This window comes from Phodopus roborovskii, unplaced genomic scaffold, assembly GCF_943737965.1.
Source record: "Phodopus roborovskii unplaced genomic scaffold, PHOROB, whole genome shotgun sequence".
Lineage (NCBI taxonomy): Eukaryota > Metazoa > Chordata > Mammalia > Rodentia > Cricetidae > Phodopus > Phodopus roborovskii.
The window spans coordinates 259,031-286,674 of record NW_026126517.1 but is presented as its reverse complement, the minus strand read 5'-3'; the positions used below and the strand labels follow the sequence as shown (position 1 = coordinate 286,674).

The 27,644-nt window shown below is 41.0% G+C and overlaps 1 protein-coding gene across 1 annotated transcript in view; it reads right to left on the bottom strand.

Annotated features, from left to right (window-relative positions):
- Positions 1 to 19,310, bottom strand: part of LOC127231425 (zinc finger protein 426-like) — a 29,466-nt gene extending 10,156 nt beyond the window's left edge. Inside the window, exons 1-3 of the mRNA XM_051196963.1 lie at positions 19,246 to 19,310; positions 11,132 to 11,220; positions 2,259 to 2,385 (exon numbers count right to left, since the gene is read on the bottom strand). Of these exons, the coding sequence (XP_051052920.1) occupies positions 2,259 to 2,385; positions 11,132 to 11,220; positions 19,246 to 19,273 (244 nt within the window). The 5' untranslated portion in view covers positions 19,274 to 19,310. The remainder of the gene's footprint in view (positions 1 to 2,258; positions 2,386 to 11,131; positions 11,221 to 19,245) is intronic.
- Between the last annotated feature and the right edge of the window lie 8,334 nt (positions 19,311 to 27,644).

Below are 27,644 nucleotides of genomic sequence, written 5' to 3'. Positions count from 1 at the left end.
AGGCTACAGAAAAGACATGCAGGCCTCTGACACAAAGAAACTCCAGATTCCCTAGCCTCCTGGAGGCTTAGGGCCAAAATTGAACACAAAGCAACTCCAGAACCCTTGTCCCCCAGCCTCCTAGATACTTGGTTCCTGGGAACTGTTTGGCCACAAAAGAAACTCTAGGGGAGACCAAAACTTCCCCTGGAGACTCCAGGATACAATTCTGAAAACTACTGGTATCTATGAACAGCAGGCCACTTGCAAGTAACAAGAAAAAGCCATAGTAGAAACCACAGAATGTTCCCTCTCAGCACTGACCAATGAGGATACATTGTACATAGGTATTTCATGCCAAAATATGACTTTGAGAAATTACCCTAATTATTCCCATATGTCAACCACTCAGAAACCAACCCGTACCTATTGATTTAATCCTGTGGTTTTGCCTTTAAAAATCCTGGAGTAGACACTTCTGGTGGCTGCTGGGTCAGCCAATTAAACAATTAGACCAGGTACCTATCATGGTTGGATGAACAATAAACCTTGTTTTTGTAGTTTGCTGGGTCTGTCTCTCCTTGGTGGTCTTTGAGGATCTTCACGACTTGAGCATAACAAAAGGACATACTCAGATTTTCTTATTTGGTAATCACAGGAGGAAATGGATGATTTACATTTCTAATAGGTGATGGCAATGATACTGGACTGCATTTTGATAACCATGATATTATATTAAAACTCACAGGGAGCCTGGTGAAATGGCTTAGTGGATAAAAGCATTTGCTGTGCAAGCCTGATAATCTGAGTGAGTTCAGTCCCTGGAATCCACAGTTGCAGAAGAGAATGGACTCCTGACAGTTTCCTTAGACTTCCACCCAATCACTGCAGCACATGCGTGTCCACGCTCTCTCTCTCTCTCTCTCTCTCTCTCTCTCTCTCTCACACACACACACACACACACCATGCACAAATATAATTATAAAAGGAAAACACCTTATAGGGGATGGGGAGAAGGCTCAATGGATACAACATCTGCTACACAAGCATGAAGACCTGAGTTCTAACCCCCAGAAACCATGTGAAAGCCAGACACAGTAACACAGCATCTATAATCCTAGTACATGTGAAGAAATAGGAGGCAGAAATGAGAGAACCCCAGAAACTTACAGGTCAGCTAGCCTGCTATACATAGCAGAAATACAACAGAGAAACCCAGTCTAAGATGGACTAAGGTGAGGACTGACAACAGTTTGTCCTCTTACCTCCCAAGAGCTGGGATTAAAAGCTAGCTAGAGTCTTAATTTCTACAGTAAGAATGATTCTTGAACCAGCAATTAGGAGGGAGGCAGGCTGGTAGCTCTTTGAGAGTTCAAGGCCACCATGGTTTATATAGCAAGTTCTACATCAGCCAGAGCTCCTTTAAAAAAAAAAAAAAAAAGGAGGTGTAAGGTGCTGGAGAGATTTGCTGTTCTTGAAGCAGCTTACAGCTGTTCCAGGGAATACAATGCCCTCCCTGGGTAATGCTTACATGTGATGTATTTTCATACATACAAAATAAAATTAAATCTTAAAAAATTGTTTTATCCCCCCCCCACATTGATTTCTTTTCTATTTATTTATTTATTTATTTATTTTGAAATAGGATTTTGCCACATAGCCCACACTGATCTTGAACCCATGTATCCTAGGTTGGCCCCAAAGTCTAGGAAATACTCCTGTTTCAACCTCTCAATTGTTAAGGTCACAAAAGGATCCGACTGGAGACTGGAGAGGTGGCTCAGAGGTTAAGAGCACTGGCTGCTCTTCCAGAGGACCTGAGTTCAATTCTAAGCAACCACATGGTGGCTCACAACCATTTGTAATGAGATCTGGTGAACTCTTCTGCCTTCAGGCATACGAGCAAGCAGAACACTGTATATAAATAAATAAATCATCTAAAAAAAAAAAAGAGAGAGAGAGAAAAAAAGAAAGAAGGAAAAGGATCCCACCATACCTGACTTTTGCTTGCTTTAGGGGAATGGGGACATAAGTGGAGACACACCTTTAATCCCAACACTTAGGAGGCAGAGATAGACAGATCTCTGTGAGTTCAAGTCTATAAAGCAAATTCCAGAACAGCCACTAGCTGTTACACAAAGAAACCCTGTCTCAAAAAACACCCCACAACCCAAATGTGTCTTTCATTTCTTAGTGTATTCAGATCAAGACCGCTGATCCCTCAGTGTGCCCAGAACATCATCCTCTCTAAGACATCAGGAGGGTGATGGCAGTCTTACCTGCTGAAAATAGGTTCTGATAGTTCTCCAGCATCACCTCTCTGTAGAGGTCTCTCTGAGTTTGATCCATTATAACCCACTCCTCTTGGGTGAAGTCCACGGCCACATCATCAAAGGTCACTGAGTCCTAGATGATGGGAGATGTCATTCTGTATATGTTTCTCATACTGGTCAATGAATAAAGCACTGTTGGCCAAGAGGAAATAAGATAGGCGGGACTAGGAGACAAGGAGGAAAGAGGAAGTAGTAAGGAGGAGTCAGGATGGAGAGTCTAGAGAGAACAGAACCACCATTTCTCCGCTCTCGGTAAGACCACGTGGAAATACGTAGAAATGGGTTACTAATTAAGACAGAGCTAGCTGATAAGAAACTAGTAACAGGCCAACAGGGTTATATCAAATACAGAGTCTCTGTGTCTTAATTGGGGCTGGTGCGGCAGCAGGACAAGACCGGGCGGCAGGCAGAAAAACCGTACTTCTTACATGCCAGTGTGACTAACAAGTCACCCACACTCATTAAGGATGAAGATATGAACCCCAACTCTTCCCAGGGATTGGTGGTCTAGGTCCCTGCTGACTATACATTTCCCACAGATATATTTCTGGCAGCCTGCCCCAAATAACACACAGAGACACTGTATTTGATATAAAGCTGTAGGCCAGTTACTAGTTTTTTTATTGGCTAACTCTGTCTTAAATATTAACCCATTTCTATTAATCTAAGTATTTCCACGTGGTCTTATCTTACCAGAGAGAGAGCCCAAAGTACTACCCTGTAGGTCCTCCATCTTGAATCTCCTCCCTACTACTTCCTCTCTCTTCCTTGTCTCCTAGTCCTGCCTATCTTGCTTTCCCATTGGCCAACAATGTTTTATTCATTAACCAATATGAGAAACATATTTACAGAATGACATCTCCCATCATATATGGTTTTAGTGACCCTTCTCATAACTAAACAGTCCTTCTCACTATTCCCCTAAAATGTACTCCTGAGCTTTGATGAACAGTCTTGGGTGAGGAGATATAGCTTAGTAGTAGAGTGTTTATCCAGCATATTCAAGGCCCTAGGTTTGATTCCAAGTACAGGAAAAAAAAAAAAAAAACTAAAATAGGGAATTCCAGGCTCCTCCCAGAGATCCGCCTATCTCCTAGGGGCCTCTTTGAGTTCCTGCAGGCTGGATCCTTGACCCCCATCGCAGGGCCTCTGCCAAAGAGGCCTCAGCTGGAGAGTGCCAGGCCCAGACTAGATCTGCCTATCAGCTTAAGGAACATCCTGAGTCCCAGCCTTTGAGATCTTTGACTCCCATTGCCAGTCTTCTGCTGGAGTCTGCTCTTTGACCCCCATCGTCAGGCTCCTGCCTGTGGAGAGACCTCCTAGAGAGCTTGGATCACCCAGAGCTACAGACATTGAACCTCTGACCCACCTAAGCCCACCTGGGAAGTACCATATAGAGAGGGAGAGACACCACCAACAACTACTGGAAGAAGCTATGGGAAGATGGCAATACAAGAAAACACCAAACAACAGAAAGACAAGCATGACACCACCAGAATCTAGGGAATCTATACCGACTAGATAGGAACACAACAAAGCAGATGAAGCAGAAGGGAACGACTTAAAAATTATCATCATAAAAATGATAGAGGCTCTCAAAGAAGATGTGAGAAAATCCCTTAAAGAAATGGAAGAAAAACAAACAAAAAATCGGAAGAAATGACCAAATTTCTTACAGAAAGTACAGAAAGCCAAGAAAAAAAAATTAAACAGGTGAAGGAAATGGTTCAAGACTTGAAAACTGAAATAGAGACAATAAGAAAACACAAACCGAAGGAATGCTGGAAATAGAAAAACTGAGCAAATGATCGGGAATTACAGACACAAGCATAACCAACAGAATTCAAGAGATGGAAGAGAGAATCTCAGGCTCGGAAGATAAACTAGAGGAAATAGATTCATCGACCAAAAAAAAAAAAAAATCTGAAATCCAACAAATCCTTAACACAAAACATCCAGGAAATGTGGGACACTGTAAAAAAGGCCAATCCTAAGAATAATAGGCATAGAGGAAGGTGAGGAAGCCCAGCTCAAAGGTGGCGAAAGCATATTCAACAAAATCAATGAGGAAAACTTTCCCAATCTGAAGAAGGGTATGCCCATGAAAGTACAAGAAGCATATCGAACATCAAATAGACTGGACAAAAGAAAAAAGACCCCTCGACATATAATAAAACACCTAACATACACAATAAAGAAAGAATATTAAGAGCAGCAAAGGAAAAACACAGGTAACAGATAAAGGCAGACCTATCAAAATTACACCTGACTTCTCCCTGGAAATCCTCAAGGCCAGAAGATCCTGGATAGATGTTCTGCAAGTACTAAGAGTCCATGGATACCAGCCCAGGCTACTATACCCAGCAAAACTCTCAATCAATATATATGGAGAAAAACAAGATATTTAATGACAAAGCCAGATTTTCAAAATACATATCTACAAATCCAGCCCTACAGAAAGTTTTGGGAGGAAACTCCAACCCAAGAAACTTAACTACATTCACAAAGTTGTAGGCAACAGATAATCCCACTTCACCAGAAACCAAGGGTAAAGCAGGACAAATATATTCACAATACCACTGCCAAAAGAAAATCTAAAACAAACAAGCATTAATAATCAGTGGTCCTTAATCTCCCTCAACACTAATGGTCTTAATTCACCTATAAAAAGACACAGGCTAACAGAATGGATACGAAGACAGAATCCATCCTTCTGCTGCATAAAAGAAACACATCTAAACTTCAAAGATAGACATTACCTCAGGGTAAAGGGCTTGGAAAAGATCTCCCAATCAAATGGACCCATGAAGCAAGCAGGTGTGGCTATCCTAATATCTGACAAGTTAGACTTCAAAACAAAATTAATCAAAAGAGATGAAGATGGTCATTTTATATTCATCGAAGGAGAAATCCATCAACAACATCTATGCCCCAAATACAAAGGCACCCACATTTGTAAAAGAAACACTACTAAAACTCAAACCTCACATATAACCTCACACACTTATAGTGGGAGACTTCAACACTCCACTCTCACCACTACAAAGGACCACCAATCAGAAACTCAACAAAGAAACAAAAGAACTAACAGAAGTTATGTCTCAACTGGGTTTAACAGACATCTATAGAACATTCCATTCAAACACAAAAGAATATACCTTCTTCTCTGCTCCACATGGAACCTTCTCTAAAATCGACCACATACTAGGTGGCATAAAAAAACCTCAACAGATACAAAAGAATTGGAATAGTCCCCTGTACCTTATCAGATCACCATGCTTTAAAATTGGAATTCAACAACAACACAAATCGCAGAAACCCTACAAACTCATGGAAACTGAACAATGTGCAATTGCACCACACCTGGGTCAAAGAAGAAATAAAGAAAGAAATTAAGGACTTCCTAAAATTCAGCGAGAATGAGGACACAACATACCCGAACTTATGGGACACCTTGAAAGCAGTGTTACAAGGGAAGTTCATTGCACTAAGAGGTCATATAAAGAAAGTGGAGGATAGTCACATAAGAGAATTAACAGAGCAACTGAAAGCCTTAGAACAAAAAGAAGCAAACTCACCCCTGGAGGAGTAGACACCAGGAAATAATCAATTTGAGGGCTGAAATCAATAAAATAGAAACCAGGAAAACAATAAAAAAAAAAAAATCAATGCAAAAAAGAGTTGGTTTTTCGAGAAAATCAACCAGAGAGAAAAACCTTTATCCAAACTAACGAAAAAAGCAGAGAGAGAGAGAACATGCAAATTAACAAAATCAGAAATTAAAAGGGGGACATAACAACGGACACAAAGGAAATACAGACAACTTTCAGGTCATATTTTGAAAACCTGTATTGCACAAAATTTGAAAATTCAAAGGAAATGAACAAATTTCTGGATAACTATCACCAAAATTAAATCAAGAACAGACAAACAACTTAAATAGACCTATAACACCCAATGAAATAAAAGCAGTCATAAAAGCCTTCCAACCAAAAAAAAGCCCAGGGCCAGATGGCTTCAGTGCAGAATTCTACCAGAAATTCAAGGAAGAGCTAATACCAATACTCCTCAAATTGTTCCACACAATAGAAACAGAAGGTTCGTTACCAAACTCTTTCTATGAGGCCATAATCACCTTGGTACCCAAGCCACACAAAAACTCAACAAAGAAAGAAAACTAGAGACCAATATCCCTGATGAACATCGATGCAAAAATACTCAATAAAACACTGGGCAAACCAAATCCAAGAATACATCAGAGAAATCATCCACCATGACCAGGTAGGATTCATCCCTGGATTGGAGGGGGGGTTTAACATATGAAAATCTATCAATGTGATCCACCATATAAATATATTGAAAAAGAAAAACCATATGATAATCTCCCTAGATGCTGAAAAAGCCTTTGACAAAACTCAACACCCTTTCATGATAAAGATAGATCAGGGATAACAGGAACATACCTAAACATAATATAAGCAATATACAGTAAACCAACAGCCAACATCAAACTGAATGGAGAGAAGCTTAAGATGATTCCTCTAAAATCAGGAACAAGACAAGGCTGCCCCCTCTCTCCATATCTCTTCAATATTGTACTTGAAGTTCTAGCTAAAGCTATAAGACAACAAAAGGAGATCAAGGGGATCCAAATTGGGAAGGGAGAAGTCAAGCTTTCACTATTTGAAGATGATATGATAGTTTATATAAGCGACGCAATAAACTCTACCAGGAACTCCTACAGCTGATAAACACCTTCAGCAAACTAGCAGGATACAAGATAAACTAAAAAAAAAAATCAGTAGCCCTACTTTATTCAGACGACACTGGGAAAGAAATCAGAGAAACATCACCCTTTATAATACCCACAAACAACAAAAATATCTTGGGGTAATGCTTACCAAACAAGTCAAAGACCTATATAATAAGAACTTTGTGGCTTTAAAGAAAAAAATTAAAGAAGATACCAGAAAATGGAAAGATCTCCCCATGCTCTTGGATAGGTAGGATAAATATCGTAAAAATGGCAATCTTGCCAAAAGCAATCTACAGATTCAATGCAATCCCCATTAAAATCCCAGCACAATTACTGACCTTGAAAGGATAATAATCAACTTTATATGGAAAAACAAAAGACCCAGGATAGCCAAAACAACCCTGTACAATAAAAGAACTTCAGGAGGCATCACCATCCCTTATTTTAAGCTCTACTACAGAGCTATAGTTCTGAAAACAGTTTGGTATCGGCACAAAAATAGACAAGTAGCCCAGTGAAATCGAAAATCCTGATATTAACCCATACACCTATGAACACCTGATTTTCGACAAAACAGCTAAAAGAATACAATGGGGGGGTGAGGAGGAAAGCATCTTCAACAAATGTTGCTGGCACAATTGGATGATGGTGTGTAGAAGACTGCAGATAGACCCATGTCTGTCACCATGCACAAAACTCAAGTCCAAACGGATCAAAGACCTGAACATAAATTCAGCCACACTGAACCTCTTAGAAGAGAAAGTAGGAGGTACCCTTGAACAAATTAGTATAGGAGACCACTTCCTGAACAGTAGCACAGACACTAAGATCCTCAAACTTAGAAGTTTCTGTAAGGCAAAGGACACAGTGGACAAGACCAAACGGCAGCCCACAGACTGGGAAAAGATTTTTACCAATCCTACATCTGACAAAGGGCTGATCTCCAAAGAACTCAAGAAACTAGTCAACAAAACACCAAATAACCATATTAAAAAATGGAGTACAGAACTGAAGAAAGAATTCTCAATAGAGGAAATCAAAAAGGCTGAAAGACACTTAAGAAAGTGCTCAACAACCTTAGCTATCAGGGAAATGCAAATCAAAACAACTTTGAGATACTATCTTACTCCTGCCAGAATGGCTAAAATTAGAAACGCTAATGACAAGTCATGCTGGAGAGGATGTGGAAAAAGGGGAACACTCCTCCACTGCTGGTAGGAGTGCAAACTCGTACAGCCATTTTGGAGATAAGTATGGCAGTTCCTCAGGAAAATGGGAATTAGTTTACTACAGGACCAGGCAATCACCCTCTTAGGCATATACCCAAATGATCCACATCCATACAACAAAGACATCTGTTCAACTATGTTCATAGCAGCATTATTTGTAATAGCAAGAACCTGGAAGCAACCTAGATGCCCCTCAATTCAAGAATGGATAATGAAGATGTGGAATACTACTCTGCAGAAAGAATAATGGAATCTTGAAATTTGCAGGCAAGTGGATGGAACTTGAAGAAACCATCCTGAATGAGGTAACCCAGTCACAAAAAGAGGAACATGGTATGTACTCACTCATATACGGATTTTAGACCTAGAGCAAAGGATCACCAGCCTGTAATTCACACCACCAGAGGAACGAGGATACAAGGTGTATTCTAAGAGATGCATATAAGGTCCCTCACAAAAGGGGGAAGAGAGAAGTCCCCCAGAGCACATGGGAAGTGGGTGGGCAGTGAATGGAGAGAGAACTAGGAGAAAGAGAAGAGGAGGAGAGGAAAGCACGTGTGACCAGGAAGATTGAGACTGGGTAGGAATAGAAGACGAGAGAGAGAGAGAGAGAGAGAGAGAGAGAGAATGAACATAAAAGAGAAAGCCATTATTGGTTTGAAGAGAAAACTGAACCTAAAGAAAGGTCTAGAGACCTATAAGACTGACTCCAACTAACAATTTGAGCAACCGTGGAAAGTCTACCATAAATGCCCTTCCCTGATATTGACATCAACAACTAACTTATCCACCATCAAGGAGCCCTCATCTAGTACCCGTTGGAAACAGAAGGAAACACCCATAACTAAACACTGAATCGAACTAGAATCCAGATGCAGAGAGTAGAGGACAAGACCAGGCTACAGAAACACACAGAAACAGCTGACCTGAACAAGAAGGAGTTAACAGGCCCCCAGACTGATAGCTGGGAATCCAGCATGGGACTGACTCAGACCCCCTGAGCATTGGTCTCAGCTAGAAGGCCTGAGCAGTCTCAGGGACCTCAGACAGTGGAACCACGATGTATTCCTGGTGCACAAAAGGACCTTGTGGACACATCCCCCATGGATGGACAGTCCCTTAACCTAGAGACAGGAGAGAAGTCCTAGCCCTACTTCAAATGACTTGACAGATTTACATGACCCCACCTGGATAGCATAGCCCTACATGTGGAATTGGGGTGGGGGGAAGGGAGGGGAGGGTGGTCAGGGTGCATGTGAGGGGAAAGAGAAGGTAAGAGGGAGGGTAGGGAAGGAAGGTGGGAGGGAGAGGTCAACGTGTAAAATAAAAAATAAAATAAAATAAAAAAATTAAAAGAAAAGAAAATTATTTCTTTTTTATGTGTAATATGTATCCATGTATATATAGGAATTCAAATGTATGGGTACGTGTGTATTAAAGGCTAAAAGTCAATATTGGGTATCTTCCTCAATGGTTCTCAAACTAACATATTGAGGCAGAGGTTTTGACTTGAAACCAATGCTCACTTACTAAGTTAGCCCAACTAGCAGGCTCACTTAAGAGATCTGCCTCCAAAGGACTGAAAATAAATGCTACCACACCCATCTGGCATATTCATGGGTGTTAAGGATTGAACTCTGGTCCTCACACTTGCACAGCAAGTGCTTTACCCACTGAGTCACCTTTCTGGTTTCAGGGATTTTTTTTTCAAACAGAGAACTTATTTCAGCAGGTGAATCTCTGTGAGTTCGAGGCCAGCCAGTTTACAGAGCTAGTCCTAGGACAGTGAATACTACACAAAAGAAACCCTGTCTCAAAAAGCAAACAAATAAAAAAACAACAAAACAACAAACAAACAAAAAACCCTGAACCAGAGATAGGGGGAGGGCTTATTTCTTGGGGCTGGAAGAGAAGGCTCAGTGGTTAAGAGTACTTGTTGCTCTTGCAGAAGACCTGGATTCTGTTCCTATCCCAGCATCAAGATGGTGTCTCAAAACCATCTATAACTCTAGTTTCAGGGGTTCTGATGCCCTCTTCTGACCTCTATAGGTACCAGACATGCACATGATTTACAAATATACATGCAGGCAAATATACACATAATTTAAAACAAGCAAACAAAAGAGAACTTATTTCATTGAGAGGGGGCAGGGTACACCTAGACAACATACATTTGGAGGTCAGAGGACAATCTGCAGGATTTCGTTCTTCTATCAGGTGGGTTCATGGGAACTGAAATCTTCAGGTTTGGCAGCAAATGTCTTCATTTGCTGAGTCATCTCACCAGCCCCAATATTTTCTAAAAACAGAGTCTATGTATTCTCAAACTGGTCTCTAGCTTGTGTAGCTGAAGATGACCTTGAACTCCTGAAACTCCTGTCTCTACCTAAGAGCATGATTTTCAATTTCTTTTTTTCTTAATTTTACTTTTGTATATGTGTGTACATGGAGGCTGGAAATGTGCATCAGAACTCTTGGAGCTGGAGCTATAGGCAGCTATAAGCAAGTGTTACACCACTGAGCCACTCACCCACCCCCTACTGACACACAAAAGATATGCTCTTCCACCTTAAAATTCTGTCAGAATACTTGACAAAATTATGAACATACCTGTGTCACCATAAGTATCAACATTAATCAGTAGTTACTGAAATCCTGAGTGGAATTTCAGATAGCATCTTATCAATAAGTGTGGTATACCCCCTTGGGGAAATTCAACTGTGCTTTCAGTCTGGATTTTTGGCTCTGTGAAGGTAGAGTCACAGCTACCTAGATGGAAACATTTTTACCTGGTGCAGGCACACTTGGCATTTTGTGACACAGTCTCTGCATACCTCAAAAAAATCTCTCAGGCAGTGGGGCATCATGATCTCTGCCTTTTTCTTTTCCTCAAGGTAGACTGTGTCAATAGAAAGAAGACCACCTGAAAGAAAGAGAAAGTATAAGAAAATTACCAAAGGTTCCTAACTTTCTTGTCCATGTTCTTCAGTTCATCTATCCTAGTGTCAAATACACGGAATCCTATATACTTGAGAAAAATGAGATATGTACACTATTTTAAAAATGCGTCCAGAGCTGGAGAGATGATTCATTGGTTAAGAGCACTTGTTGTTCTTGCAGAGAACCCATGTTCAATTCTCAGCACCCACAAGATGTCTACCGCCATGCACAAAACTTTCCAAATGGATCAAAGACCTCAGCATAAATCCAGCCACACTGAACCTCTTAGAAGAGAAAGTGGGAGGTAGGTACCCTTGAATAAATTGGTACAGGAGACCACTTCCTGAACATCTATTTGTTTTCTTGAGACAGTGTCTTACATAGCCTACAGTGGCTTTGAACTCTTTATCCTTTTGCCTCAACTACCACGTGCTGAGATTATAAGCAGGCCCCACCATGCCTGAATGGATATACACATTAGTGATAGATATTAGAGCAGCTCTATTTCATCTGGAGTCAGGAAAAGAATTTGTCACCTATGTTGCCCACCAGGAAAACCATAATGGTAAAGAAATATCAGCCTAGAGAAATGATGTCTTCACTTGCCATGGTGATTAGGTAGTACACTGTTCTGTTTATGCAGAGAATGATCTAGAAGGCCCTATTTTTCTTTGGAATGAGTTTATTAAGTATACAACAAACAAAAGTAAACATATAATTAATATATAGCAGACAGAGGAAAACATCAGATATACAGCAAAACATCAGCATGCTCAAAACTTGCAGCAGGTATCACCTGGGGAAACCACCTTGAAGCAGCCAGCTGGAGCAAAGTGTCCCCTCTGGGTGATTTTCAAACAAATAAAGAAAATACCACAAATTCAAGAAGGCTGCTTCCAGTGGCACCCCACCTCTCTCTACACACTTCCCAGCAAAGGAGTGAATCTGAGTTGAGCACTGCTTAGCCGGTGACTAGAGCCAGCTCAGGTCTAGAGTAGCTCACTAATTATCTAGTGGGCTATGAACTACCTTATGACTGACATCTGACTCCACTGATCTCCACCTTCTAATTTCTCCATCCTCCTAATCCCTTTCTCTTACCCTGTTCTCAGGATCTCCTTCTCTTGAAGGCTCAAAAAATCTGACTTGTTTCTAGATTATAGGACATGATACTCAGAGACTTTACAAATGTAATGAAATGTAATGAAAACCTAAAGTGGAGGCTTAAAAAAAAATTGAATATGTGTGTGTTGAGAAAATGGTCACATGTGGTAAGCTATGTAAAATTAAGTTTATATTTTGTTATATTGTGTGAAATCTTTCCACTTACGATGTTTTATGCACATTATTTTTACCATATTCTATGTATGTATACTTTTCTTGTATTCAAGACATTTGTATATTGATACAGTTTGGGATATTTATCATGCTGCCCTTTATAGTTCTACCTCTTGTCTTGACATTTCTACTCTACCTCTATTTTAGGGATTTATATGTATGTATATGTATATAGTTATATTGTTTACGTATTTGTTCCTGCTTTACTCAGGGAAGTTTTAATCAGTTTTTTAGCTAAGTTCCTAAGTATTACAGATTATCTTCACTCATGTTTCCTGTACCTATGAGATTAGTCAGATATAGATGCTTAATCTTCAATCACTTCATAGACATGCAGAACATGGCATTTAAATGTTTTAATATTAGCACTCCATTGACATGAGACACTGTTGCTCCTGACAGCACTGTGCACTTTCCCGAAAATATGTTGGACACTGTTGTTGCTCCTGCTGGAGTTCATTCTCACCTCAGCTAATGGCCTGTTGGGCAAAGAATTGCCCCCACCTTGACCACTGATTTGGACATGCAGTCCTATGTGCTTGCAGGAGACAAACATAGAAGACTGCTTGACCTTGCCAAGTCAGGGTAAGACAGCCATTCTACCTCCCTGCTGTTTTTGTGGTCTGTCAAGTTCTCTTGGCCTTAGCCAAAACTGGGTGTACCAACGTTGCTGTGAGATCTAGGGTGACTGTCCAGGTGGCTTACTGTTTCTGTCCTTGCTGCACCTTTTGGAAGTTGTCCATCCGCACTTCCTGTCTACTCTAGTATTGTTCTTTTCCTTCTCAGGTCTTGATGAGGTTGAAGATTAAACTATCACAACTATTATTCTCACTTCCTCGTTAGATATATTAGGTACTAGACTTACGTTTTCCAGCTTAGGACAACTCTATTGTAAACTCCATTATACCTTTACCCTAGGACTAGATATGTAGGTCATTTTGTTCTCGATTTTCCTTTTCTTAGAGCACACTTGTTATTCACTGTTTTGTATATAGTTTTGTATTAAGCCTAAATCTTTTCTTTAGACTAAAAGGGGAATTGTAGTGAGATAGTCCTTCTGTGGCACTGACCACGCCCATTGGGGGGTGGAGCCATGGGCGGAAGTGACCTGTGGAAGGAGGTCGGAGAGAAAGCGGGAAAAGCTCTCTTGCTGGCGTGACTCGGACAGGAGAGGATTGGGTTGAATTTCCTGGTGTTCATCTGTCTAGGTTGTAAGTTATTTCTCCCTGAATAAACATCTATTTGGCCTATTTGTTTATCCTGATCCTTATTTAACTGCGATAGTCACATGCTTCCCCTAGTACTCGTAGCCAATGACAACTTTCAGGGAGTCAGTTCTCTCCTTACACCATGGGATCCAGGAACTGAACTCAGACTATCATGTCTATGCAGCAAGTATATTTACCTAACAAGCCATCTCACCAGCCCAGTTACTTTTTTAATATTTGTGTGTATATGTACATATGTGAGGGTGTACATGCTCATTTGTGTGGAAATTCCAGAACACAAAGACAAATCCCACAGAGCTGGAATCAGTTTGGTTCCAGAACACTCTGCTTACTTGTGTGCTAGGATCTGACCTGACCTTCAAGGCTACACATCTAACTTTCTGAACACTGAACTCTCTCTCTAGCACCCTACAGTGAATTATCAAAGGGAACATATCTTATTGGGCTTATCAGGCAGAGGTGTGTATATGTGTGTGGTCAATGTTAGGTATCTTCCTCAGAAGCATCTCCACTTTTTTTTTATTTTTTATTTTTTATTTTGAGACAGGGCCTCATTGTATTACCCTAGTTTGTGCTTAGAATTCTCTATTGACCAGGCTGGCCTCAAACTCAGAGAACCACCTGCCTTTGCCTCCTGAGTGATGGGAGATGCCATTCTGTAAATATGTTTCTCTTATTGGTTAATGAATAAAGAACTGTTGGCAAATAGGAAGGCAAGATAGGCAGGACTAGGAGACAAGGAGGATTCTGGGAGAGGTAGTAGAAGAGAGTCAAGACCTGAGAGAAGAGGTCTGGACCCTCTCTCTGGTAAGATAAGACCATGTGGAAACACTTAGATTAATAGAAATGGGTTAATATTTAAGACAGAGCTAGACAATAAGAAACACTAGTAACTGGCCAACAACTGGCCAACTGGCTTATGTCTAATACAGCGTCTCTGTGTGTTTATTTTGGGGCTAAGACGGCTGTGGGACCAGGCTGGAGGGAAATTGCTTGTAACACCCAAGTGCACCACCATGTCCAATGTCCACTTTTTTTCCCTGAGACAGGGTTTCTTTGTACAGCCCTGGCTGTTCTGTACATCAGGCTGGCTTTGAACTCAGATATCCACCTGCCTCTGCCTCCAGAGTAAATGGGATTAAAGGTGTGTGCCACTACCATCTAGCTGTTCGATTATTTTTTTTAAACAGGGTCTCATATAACCTGGAGCTGACTAGCAAGCACCAGAGATTTCCCCCCCCCCCCCCACCTTTCTAGTGCTGGAATTCCATGCATGTGCTACAATGCCCAGGATTTGTATGCAGGTGCTGGGAATCTGAATTCAGGCCTTCATACTTACACAACACACACTGTTCTCTGACCTCCACATCTACTCAATTGCACACAAATAAATAAATGTAAAAATAAATAATGTAAAAATAAATAATGTTAAAAACTTTTTAAATACAAACATAAATATTATTTTCATATTATTGTCTCCACTGATCTCCTGGGGACAGAGCACAGTGGCAGAGTGCACATAGAGTTCTTTCCTAGAATGTGGTACCCTAGGTTTAATCCTCAGTAACACACACACACACACACACACACACACACACACAGAATCAATTGCTGCACTATAACAGCTAGCTCATTAGGAAGTCTTAGGCCAACAGAGAAGGCAATGGGAATGTCCCCTGTCCTCAGACCCCTGTCCTCTTCAAAGACTCCCCTATAGGGAGGAGGTTTGGGCAGTTACCTGTAGAGTAACCCCACCTCCAGATGTATGTAGTAGTCCCACAGTAATGGTTACACTAGGTGTTTTCTCAGGGAATGAGAACCACAATTTGGGTAGTGAGAAGAACAACAAATCTACCTAAAGAGATTGTATCTGCTTACAAATATAAAACACTGGCTTATCCGGAGAATTACTATAAGCAATGTGTGTGGTGAACTTTCCAGTGTCAACCACTGATTCTAATTCTCATCTGACAAATTAAGTCACTCTCATGCTTTCTTCTATTTGTCCTTTAATTACACAACTGGAACGATTTATCTACCTGTCAATTACATGTTGAAAAATAGATTCTACCTCAGTTTCTTCCATAACCCAAGAAAATAAGTAATGTTAAATCTGGAAGAGATGTTCTAAGAACCCCACTCTCTTATAGAGCTGTAATCAGCTGTTCACTGAGCACTTACCTTTCACATCTCCACTCCCTTCCCTTTCAACATGGCTCACTCCTATAGCTTTTCTTTTTGGTTGCAGCTTACAAACACTCTTTCAGGGCTAGGAGATGGCTTAGTAGGCAGAGTACTTGCCACACAGGCATAAGAAAATGAGTTAAGACCCTCAACACCCATGGAAATGCCAGGTAGGTGTGGGTCTGAGTGCTGGGATTGAAGGCACTCGTCACTACGCCTGACTATACTCTGAGACAGGGCATCACTGTTCCTCAAGCTGACCCTGAACTTGGGTCTGGGGCCCAGGAATATTAGCTATTGTGACAATGGCAGCTCCCCCTACTCTTCTTTTTCCTTCTTCCTTTTTATTTTTATTTTTTGGTTTTTCAAGACAGGGTTTCTCTGTGTAACAGCCCTGGCTGTTCTGGCACTCTCTCTGTAGACCAGGCTGGCCTCAAATTCACAGAGATCCACCTGCCTCTGCCTCCTGGATGCTGGGATTAAAGGCGTGCACCACCACTGGTGCTGGAGAGCTAACCCTTTACCTTCATTTGGTAAAGCTCCTGCCTTACAAGTAGGAGTACTAAAGTTCAATCTTCAGACTCTAGGTAAGAAGAGCTGGGCAAGGAACTGGTCACATGACTGAGAGGTTATGAGTGCATACTGCTCTAGAGAAAGACCTAAGTCTGTTCTTCAGTACCCACACTGAGTGGCTCACAATCACCTAAAACTCCAGCTTCAGGGGAATGAGACAACTCTGGCTTCCACAGACATCTGGAATCACATGTACATACCCACACAGGCATATACATATACATATGAATAAAAATATAAAAAGTAAACATTTGTTTAAAAGAAAAGTTGGATATGGTGGCAGTGCACTGTTATAATATCAGGGCTGGCAAGGTGTAGACAGGCAGATCCCCTGGGGCTCTCTGGATAGTCACTCCTAACCTATATGGTGAATTCCAGGCCAGTAAGAAACCCTATCCCCAAACAAAGGTGGACAGCACCTAAGAAACTACACCTGAGGTTGTTTTCTGGCCTCTACATGCATATGCACATGCATGTACTGCCACACCCACAAACAAGCACACAAATGTAAAGAGAGGCTAGAAAAACAGATGTCAGGGGTTAAGAGTACTTGCTGCTCTCCCAGAGCAAGCTGTGTTTAGTTCCCAGCACCCACACTAAGCAGCTGACAACCATCTGTGATTCCAGCTTCAGGATATCTGAAGCATCTTCTAGTCTCCATGATCCCTGCATGCACATATGTATATGTGTGTGGACACAGACACAGACACAGACACACACACACACACACACACGGAGATATATGCGTAAATATAATCTAAAATAAATAAAAATAATATATAAAGTAAGATAGACCTAATGGTACAGGCCTTTAGTCCCAGCTACAGAATAATTACAAAACATATTGTTGGTTGTTTTCACTCTGTGGCTCTTTTTTGTGGGGGAGGGGGGTACCACCCAGCTCCCAAGTAAATCACACATTGAGGCTTATTCTTAGTTTTGAGTGCCTGGCCTTATCTTGGCTTGTTTATAGCCAGTTTTTCTTATCCTAAATTAATCCATCTACCTTTTCCCTCTGGGCTTTTATTTTTCTTACTTCTGTATACCTTACTTTCCTTCTTCCTCCATGGCTGGCTGGGTACCTGGTCCCTGGTGCCCTCCTCTCTTTGTTCTCTTGCTGTTCCTCACTTCCTCATCTCTCCTATTTATACTCTTCGGCCTGCCGGCCCTGCCTGTCCTTGCTCCGGCCTCACTATTAGCCACTCAGCTCTTTATTAGAACCATGAGGTGTTTTAGACAGGCAAAAAAATCACAGCTTCTACAGTTAAACAAATACAGCATAAACAAAACCTACACATCTTAAAACAATATTCTACCACAAAGACAGACTACCTTGGCTATAGAGCAGGTCCAAGTTCAGGGCAACTTGAGAAATCCTGTCTCAAAACTAAGAAATAAAAGCACTGGTGGTACATAGCTCGTTGGTAGAACACTTGCCTGTCATGTGCAAAACCTCAGGTTCAATTAATTCTCAGCACCCTAAAAAGAAAAAGGTCAATTCTTAGGTGTATATTATGCATAAAATTGTAAAAGAATAAATAGGGCCATGTGTAGTGGTGCAAGCCTTTAATAATAGCACTTGGGAGGCAGAGGCTGACAGAGCTCTTTGAATTCAAGACCAGCCTCATCCACATGGCAAGTTCCAGGCTAGCCAAGACTATATAGTGAGACCCTGTCTCAAAAGACTAAAAAATCCAAAACAAACAATAAAGAGTACCAATAAGATAGCTCAGCAGGTAAAGCCAGGCCTGATACTCCATGGGAGGAGAGAATCAAGTTGTCCTTTGACCTTCACAAACGTCTTGGCATCTGCACACACACAGAAACACACACAATAAAAAAATACAGTAACTAGCTGGGTGGTGGTGGCACTTGAGAGGCAAATGCAAGTGGATCTCCAGGTTTGAGGCCAGGCTTGTCTACAGAGCAAGTTCCAGGACAGCCAGGGCTACACAGAGAAACTCTGTCTCGAAAAAACAAACACCCCCCCCCAAAAAGAAAAGAAACAAAAGAAAACTATACCTTAAATCACTGAGACCTGAAGGATGGCTAGTCAGAAATTAGTATTCATGTATGAAACAGGTATGATTCTTAAAGTTTACTAAAAAGTATAGTGTATCATTATTTTTTAAATTCATTAATTTTTATAAATTTGTGTGTGTGTGTGTGTGTGTGAGAGAGAGAGAGAGAGAGAGAGAGAGAGAGAGAGAGAGAGAGAGAGAAAAGAGAGGGAGACAGAGAGAGAGGGGGTGGAGAGACCACATGTATGCTGATACTTTCAGGGACCAGAAAAGAGCCTCGGATCTTGAGGAGAGATTCAGGAGGTTGTGAGCCTTCATGAGGGTGCTGGAAACTGCTTTTGGAAGAGCAGCAGGCTCTCTTACACAACAGACATCTCTCCAGCATCCTCATCACTTATTTTTATTGTTTATATTTATTAGTATTTTGCATATATTGGGTTCAATTAAAATGTAGAAAAAAATAACAAAAGCGTTCATTAGCTTAAGAACAGAAAGGTCCTTTTGAACCACTTAAGTACATATATATGTACATATAATCTATATAAATAAAAATACATACATGCAACACACACATATAGATTTTTCTCCCAACTTGGGGTGAAATCCAGGGCTCAGCAGACAGCCACATCCTCACTCCTGAGTCTAATCCCTCCCAGCGCTCACCCGTGTACGTGGCAGCTGCCAGGTCCATGAAGCGGGAGGACTCTCAGGGACGCCCTTTAACGTGTATCCAACGGTGCAAATATATTTTCCTTGTGGTTTTAAAAAAGAAGAAAGAAAATTATAAAGGGTTGGAAGCTGTAAAGTAGACAAAACAATAGCTGTCATGCGGCAGACTCAACAATACGACAGTTTTACGACGCTCCCCGACCTCACAGGGCGAGCAGACTGCCGCAGAGCAGGCCTGGCGAGCTGCGAAGCTGATGGCAGGGACGACCTGCGCCGTCCAGCGATCCCTCCACAACCGGGCGTCGCTGTCAAGTGGAATTCCCCACTACCCGTGCCGATCTCAGGGTTCGGAACCATAAAGACTCCGAGTCGCTCGCGGAGATTGACTGGAAAAAAAAAAAAAATTCGACCACCGTGACCATACTTCCTGTTTTGCTTCCAGCCAGGGGTGGTGGAAATCTAAACTCCCGGCTTCATATGTGCCTACCCTGTAAGACTGAGGGTTTGTAGTTAAATCTCCCTAGGGTAGGGAAAGATGGTCTCAGCTAGGGAAGGGAAGGTCGAAGGCGGCCTCAAGGAAATAGCCTTTAGAACATGCCTGTGGGCAGGGATTCACGTGGGACCGAGCTCAGGGATAGATGTGGCAGGTGAAAGGACCAGACTGGAGTGGTGGTGGTGGGAGTTACCATGCTGAAAAATGCTTATCAAAGGTTTATATTTGTTGTTGAGATGCTGCACAGGTTGTTCTCGAACTTGTCCTGTATCCGAATATGACCTTGAATGCCTAATACTCTTGCCTCCACCTTGCAAGTGTTGGGATTTTAGGAATGCCAGTAACTGCATGCAGTTTGACAGATACAAAACTGCCTAAATCCCTAAATCACAGTTCTGTTGATAAATCTGCCAGTCCATGAGATAATGCATTTCTTCCATACACTCAGTCCAACATGTAGAGCGTAATTCCCTCTTTCTTGGATATCCTAATAAAATATAGTTTGAATTTCTTTACATTTTCCTTTGTGTGTGGTAGATGGGCAAGTGCTATAGCACTGAGCAATGTCCCCAGCTTTTTATTGAAAGACCCCCCCAGAGACCCCAAGAGTTTGGAGCCTGTCAGGGGGAAGGCCCTTGCCCCCAAGAGATGAGACCAGACCACTGGATGCAAGTGCAAGAGGTTGTTTATTGTTTACACAGGTACCTATGGACGCTTCAGTCTTTTGGGGGGACTGAGCGTGCTGAGGTTAAAACTCAGGCAGTTTATATAGGGTTGGGGTGGCAAGAAGCAGGCTTACAGAAGCAGAAGCATGGTTACAGGGATTTCATTGTGTCATCTAAATGTAGCAGTTGTAGTTAACCAAGGACAGTTGGTTATTCGGGTTGGGCACAAAGAATACAAAGAATTCAGTTATGACTATCTCAGCATACTGGACACTGTCCTGCTGACCTTGCTTTTGTCCAAGCTGCAGACCACAGATATCTGGTTGGCGTTGGATGAGAGCAGCACCTGGTTCCCTCCTGTACTTTTCTCATAACTTGACCTTGGCAAATTAGCAAGAGCAATTTAAACAGGCAATAAGCATAGTGGGGGTCTTTCATTATATTTTCAATTACATATATATTTTTATACTTTATTGTATACTTTTGTTTGGGGGGTTATGAGACAGGTTGTTACAGAATAGTCTAGGCTGGCCTTAAATTCCAGATCTTCCTGATTACAGGCCTGGCTAATTTTGAGCTATACATCCAGCTCTCAATGATATAATTTTGAGACAATAAAAAATGTTTACACTTGACTGGATGTGGTGACTCAGGCCTTTCATGCTAGCACCTGACAGGCAGAGGCAGGTGGGTCTCTGTGGATTCAAGGCTGGGCAAGGCAACACAATGAGATCCTGTCTTAAAAAAGGGACACATATGTGGAGGCCAGATGGCAACCTGTGGGAATCCGCTCTCTCATGTCAACATGTGGGCTGAGGTTGTCACTCAGTGGCAAGTACCTTGGCCTACTGAGCCATCTCACTGGATATTTAGACAATTTTTTTGTTTTCATATATCAATGTTTTTATTTTTAGGCTCTTACCAAATGATTCAGAGTGTCTTGTAGCTTGTAAAATGGCACTGGCGCCTGACATTCTTTATTTACTAATTAAAGATTACAAAGTTTCTTATTTAATATGTTAAGGTTCTTAGCAATTGACCTTTGTATAATTTTGTGTTTTACATTCTCTCTCTCATTTTCTGCAAAAACATCAAGTGCTCTTAACTGCTGAGCCATCTCTCCAGCTTCATAAATTACCCTTTAATACTGATTTACTAACACTTCATGGCTCAGCATTTAAGAGCACTGGTTTCTCTCAAAGAGGACCTAGGTTGCATTCCCTGCATCCACATCGTGGCTGGAACTGTCTGGAACTCTGGTTCGGGGAATGGAGTACCCATTTCAGACCTCCACAGGACCAAGCATTCATGTGGCACACACACACACATCAAAGGATAAAAATCATGTATTAAAACAGTTGCTCATGATACTTGTGCATCAGTGTTTATTGCAGCACTATGCATTTCTCAAGCCAGGCAGTGGTGGTGCACGCCTTTAATGCCAGCACTCAGGAGGCAGAGGCAAGCGGATCTCTGAGAGAGTTTGAGGCCATTCAAGTCTACAAAGTAGTTCCAGGACAGTCAAGGCTACACAAAGAAACCCTGTCTCGAAAATAAAAACTCAACAAAGCAAAACAAGCAATTTCTCCTTATACCTTTTCTCTGATCCACTATTTTAAGTTCTTAGTAAGTTATTTTGAAGTTAGTTTCCAAGTATTTTGTCTGTTTTTTTTTTTTGTTTTACTTTTGACTTATCATCTAATTTCATCTTCAATTATTTTAAATTATCTATAGCTTTTGTTCTCTGTTTAGAGTGTATGTGCCTGTGCATATCCTTACACATGCATGCCTGCATGCCACAGTTCATATGTGGAGATCAGATAACAACTTCTGGGAATCACTATGAGTTCTGGAAAGCACCTCTACCCATCTCACCTTGAGCCACTTCACCAGCCCAAGTTCTTATTATTATGAAAGAGATTTACTTTGAATGGATATGGATGGGGGCATTCTCTCATTGTCTCTTTGCATGTACTCTGAGGCACTGTTAAAAAATGTGTACTGGAGCTGGGTATGGTGGCACAGCTCCAAGCTGGGTGTCCCAGTACTCAGGAGACAGAGTCAAGCAGGTCTCTGAGTTTGAGGCCAGACTGGTTTACAGAGTGAGTTCCAGGACAGCCAGGGATATATAACGAGACCCTGTCTCAAGAAAACAAACAAATGAACAAAAAAGTGTGTGCTCGTTTCAGATAGTTCTCAGTGAAAAATGTTATGCATCTTTTTATCTTTCACCGTTTGTCTTTTTATTTAATTTGTTCAATGCAAATCCATTCTATGAGAAGTTACTATGAATACGAACATAAACACAAATAGTATACGATCCAAGCAGATGTACGTGTTCAGGTGAGAATCTGAGGGGCATGCTCAATTCACACACTAGGTATTTCAGAGGTTTATTCCTCTGTAGGTTTTTGGGCAGTACTGAAGACCAAAGCCAAGGCCTTGTGTATGTTAGAGATCTTCTACCACTTCTGCTACTAAACAAGCCTTAGTTTTTTTTAAAAAAAATATTTATTTTTATCTTGTGTGTATTGTTTTTGCCTATATATATGTCTGTGTGAGAGTGTCAGATCTTAAAGTCAGACAGTTATGAGCTGCCATGTGGGTGCTGGGAATTGAACCTGGGTCCTCTGGAAGTGCAGTTAGTGCTCTTAACCACTAAGCCATTTCTCCAGTATCAAAATAGCAAAAACAAAAAAATAAAACAACAACAAAACTGAACCGCAAATATTTACTGCAGAATGAAGCCCACTTCTTATATTCTGGGCTAAGTTCTATCTGAAAATATCCCTAACAAAAAGGGTTCCCATTGAGACTACTGACCCACAGGGTTCAACACAGCCAAATCCCAATAGGCTCATTTATTTATCTGCCTTTAGAATTTCAAAATGTGTAATTTTACCTTCAAAATGGACCATAGTTTTTAGTTGTGAAACTATGACATATTTTTAATATGTCAGAAAATTTTTAAAAATGCATTTTGGTAAATGGAAAGATGGCTCAGTGGTTAAGAGCACTGGCTGCTCTTCCAGAGGACCTGGATTCGATTCCCAGCACTCACAAGGCAGCTTATAAACTGTCTGTAACTCCAGTTCCAGGGAATCTAACACCTTCACACCAATACACATAAAATAAAAATTAAATAAATTTTAAAAATACTTTTTGATGTTAGCTGAGGTCAATGAACTCTTTGGAATCATAGAAAGGAAGGCTGGGAGTTTCATTGAATGAAACAGGTGATGCAGTGCCTGCTATTCACTTTTGCATGTGTATGGTGTTTGTGTGTTTGAATGTGCATGTGGAGGCCTGAGCTGACATGAAGAGTCTTTTTCAACTGCTATCCACCCTATTTATTGAGGCAGGGTCTCTCAACTGGTCTTGTTAGACAGATTGCTTTGGAGATTCTGCCTTCTGGATGCTAAAATTACATGTGGGCAGCCACACCCACATATCACATACGTGGGTTCTGGGAAATCAAACTCTGGTCCTCACATATGTGAGGAAATACTTTATCCACTGAACTATCTCCTAGCCCTACTATCCACTTTATAAGCTATGGTTTCTTCAGGCTTAGATTTGAGGGTAAATTTCAATCTATCATTGCCCTAATACATCTCAAATGCTACATAAAAGGTTGACTACAGGAGCCAAAGAGATGAATCAGTGGTTAATTAATTGCACTGACTACTTTTTCAAAGTCCCACCCACCTATCCACCAAGTTCAAGTCCCAGAACTCACATGGTGGCTTATAAACATCTATATCTCCAGTTCCAGGGTATCCAATTTAATACCTTCTTCTGGTCTCCATGGACACCAGTAATGCATATGGTACAGTTATACATGTAAGCAAAACACCCATATACATAAATAAATTTAAAAATGTAAAGATCAAATGTAATGTTAAATCTGACCCTGCAGAAGAAAGGAGCTCAGTTTCTGAGACAACAGTCATAGCTGAACAATGTGAAACTTTATACATTACGTTAGCACTGTGGACACAACATTGAGGTTTTATAGAAACTCCTTAAATTCCCCTTTAATGTACATGTAATTATGGCTGTTTTCTATTTTTTGTTTCATTTGGTGTGTGTGTGTGCGTGCATGCATGCATGTGATACTATGATTCAGATGACAACTTTAGGTAATTGGTTTGCTCTTTCCACTTTGTAAGTCCCAAACATCAAACTCAGGTGGCAGACTTGGTGGCAAGCACCTTTCCCTGCTGATCATCTCACGTGCCCTGGGAGCTTTTCCTATTGCTTGTTTTATGGCCTTGTATTGCATTTTGGTTCCCTAAAGTCTCTTACTTTCAAGATAGTTTTGTTTTTAAGGTAGGGTGTCACTATGCAGCCCTGGAACATAACTATGTGGACCAGGCTGGCCTCAAACTCACCTGCTTCTGTATCCTCAGAGCAGGAAGTAAAGGTGTGTGACACCACACTTGATTAGGTAGTTTTTATTATCCATTTAAGGCAAATTTTGAAATTGAAACTCTAGCAGACTCAAAGGTGGCACTTAGGGCCTCTCAAATCTTTCCCATATCTTTCCTCCAAATCTCTCCAAGTTGGATGGATTCTCATGGTTTTCAGTGTCAACAAAATGTAGAATTAAAAGATTTGACATAGCTGTTTATTCTGTCACAATCAACTCTATTGGATTTAGGAGGTAGGATATCAAGAAGTTTCTTGGCTTGAGTTGTATTTCAATACAACTCAAGAAGGGAGAGAGCATGAGTAGGCTGTTACTGCAGGGCTCTCTTGCTTGGCTCAGTGGCTTTGTTGGATTCTGGGCAGCAGAAATATTCTGAGTAGTTATTTAAGGGCATCACCAGATACACTTGAATAAATCTGTATAGCAATCCTACTCAGGCCACAAAGGCTCTACCCATCTCCACAGACACACAGTATGTTTTTACTGGATAGAGATCCATGTAGAATCCATGTAGGTGGCCACAAGACCTCTTGACCCCATTCTTTTAATTGCTAGTTGTTCTATAGGATTACAGCCTTTTGTATTTTTCCCTTTTACCCCTTCCTTCCTTTTCTCTCTTTCCTTTCTTTGTTCTTTTGAGACAGGATTTCTCTATGCCCTTGGCTATCCTGGAACTTGCGTTGTAGACGAGGCTGACCTTGAACTCACAGAGATCCACCTGTCTTTGCCTTCTGAGTGCTGGGATTAAAAGTGTGTGCCACCATTGCCAGGCCATCCCTTTCTTTCCTTTGATAGGGTCTCCTGTCTCCCAGGTTGGTACTGAACTCTCTATAGCCAAAAATGGCTCTGAACCTCTGCCTTTTCTCTTATCACATCCTGAGTGCATTGTACTGAGAAAAGGCACAGTATGGCATCCCATTCAGACCTACAACAGAGGCAAAAACAGAGTGACAGAGGCTGGAATGTAAGCAAGCAAAAAAAGTATTAGCCACAATATTTATTGAAATTCCTGCCAAGGAAAAGTATGGTTTGGAAAAAAATTAAGATCAATAATTTTTAATAATTCTAATAAGTAAGAATATAGGTGATGTCTCTATTTCTCTTCAGCCTTCATCTAGATTGATTTAGGCCTGGAACATACAGGTTTGGTGAGTTCTCAGAAAAGAATAAGGTTTGACCTCTGAATTGGTTTTCTTTTTGAAAGACTTTATTATTTATGTGTGTGTATATGCACTTGCGCATAGGTATCCAGAGACCAGTAGACAGAGTGTGATCCCTTGAGGCTTAAGTTACAGGCAGTTGTGAACATTGCTACATGAGTGCTGGGAACTAACTCTGGGCCTCTGAAATAGCAGCAAGTATTATTAACCACATAACCATCTCTCCAGTCCCCTAATTGTTTTGAACATGAAAATCATGGGCCAGTGAGATGGCTCAGTGAATAAAAGATCCTTGTCAAGCCATGCCTGACAATCTGAGTTTTATCTCTGGGACCCACATGGTGGAAGGATCCAACAGACGCCAGCAAGTTGTCTTCTGATGTTCATATGTGCACTGTGACACATATGCTTTCCCACTCCCAACACACATACACACATAGAAAACATCCATAAGTTTAAAATGACTACAAAACATATGCTCCCAATCATTTGCATTGTTTGTAATCTTGAGGAATTACCAGAACCTGGGAGGGATTGTATTATGATTTGTATCTGCAATGTACCCTTTATATACTGAAGAGTTGATCCCCAGGGCTGTAGTGTTCACATTTGTGGGATGTGAGAGATATATGGATCATGAGGGCTCTGGCTTCATTGATGACTCATCCATTTATGAATTCACAGTTTAATGTGTTTTAGGGAAAGGACTTTGCTAGTTTGTTTGCTTATTTATTTATATCACCTTTTACCTAAAAGCTGTCAAAGAGGGACAAGGACATTTTAAAGACCATGAGAACTGTTCTATGAAACTTAGCTGCTGTAAGTTACTATAGGGTAGCATGTTTAATAGCCAACTTATCTACACTAAAAAAATGTTCATAGTCCTGTAGTGAGATAGTCCTTCTGTGGCACTGACCACGCCTATTGGGGGTGGAGCCATGGGCGGAAGTGACCTGTGGAAGGAGGTAGGAGGAAGAGCTGGGAAAAGCTCTCTTGCTGGCGGGACTTGAACAGGAGAGCATCAGGTGGAATTTCCTGGTGTTCATCTGTCTAGGTTGTAAGTTATTTCTCCCTGAATAAACATCTATTCGGCCTATTTGTTTATCCTTATCCTTATTTAACCGCAATATAGTCCAAAAGTCCTCATACCTCATATCACCAGCTTGCTACCCAGAAGCTGTAACAACCAAGATGAAATGGCATTGCTTAGACGAAAGAAAACTTATCACGCTAGGAATATCAGGACAGATATCCAAAGTTCAAAATAAATAGTATCATACATCCAACAGGCCTTACTGCTGCCAGCAATACTACATTTCAGGGTACATGAATAAAATTTCCTTATAGTTGATTTTTCTTGGGTATGAAAAAAATCAACTATAAGGATTAAGTTCATGTGATTTCCTAGCATACCTTACCTTCAAAAAGTTTTATAACTTTTGGAACAAATGGATTAAAACTACTTAGCAGAACTACAACCTTCTGTATGTCTTATGTCAGTGTATTTCTCTTAATTGTGAAGTCTTATATATTCTGTAAGTTCCTAGGAAATAGTGAGGGCTTTAATATTTCTTTCCTTAAATTCATGGTGCATCTTGAATAGGAGTTTTTTCATGTTTTCAAAGGAAACTGTCACAATTGGG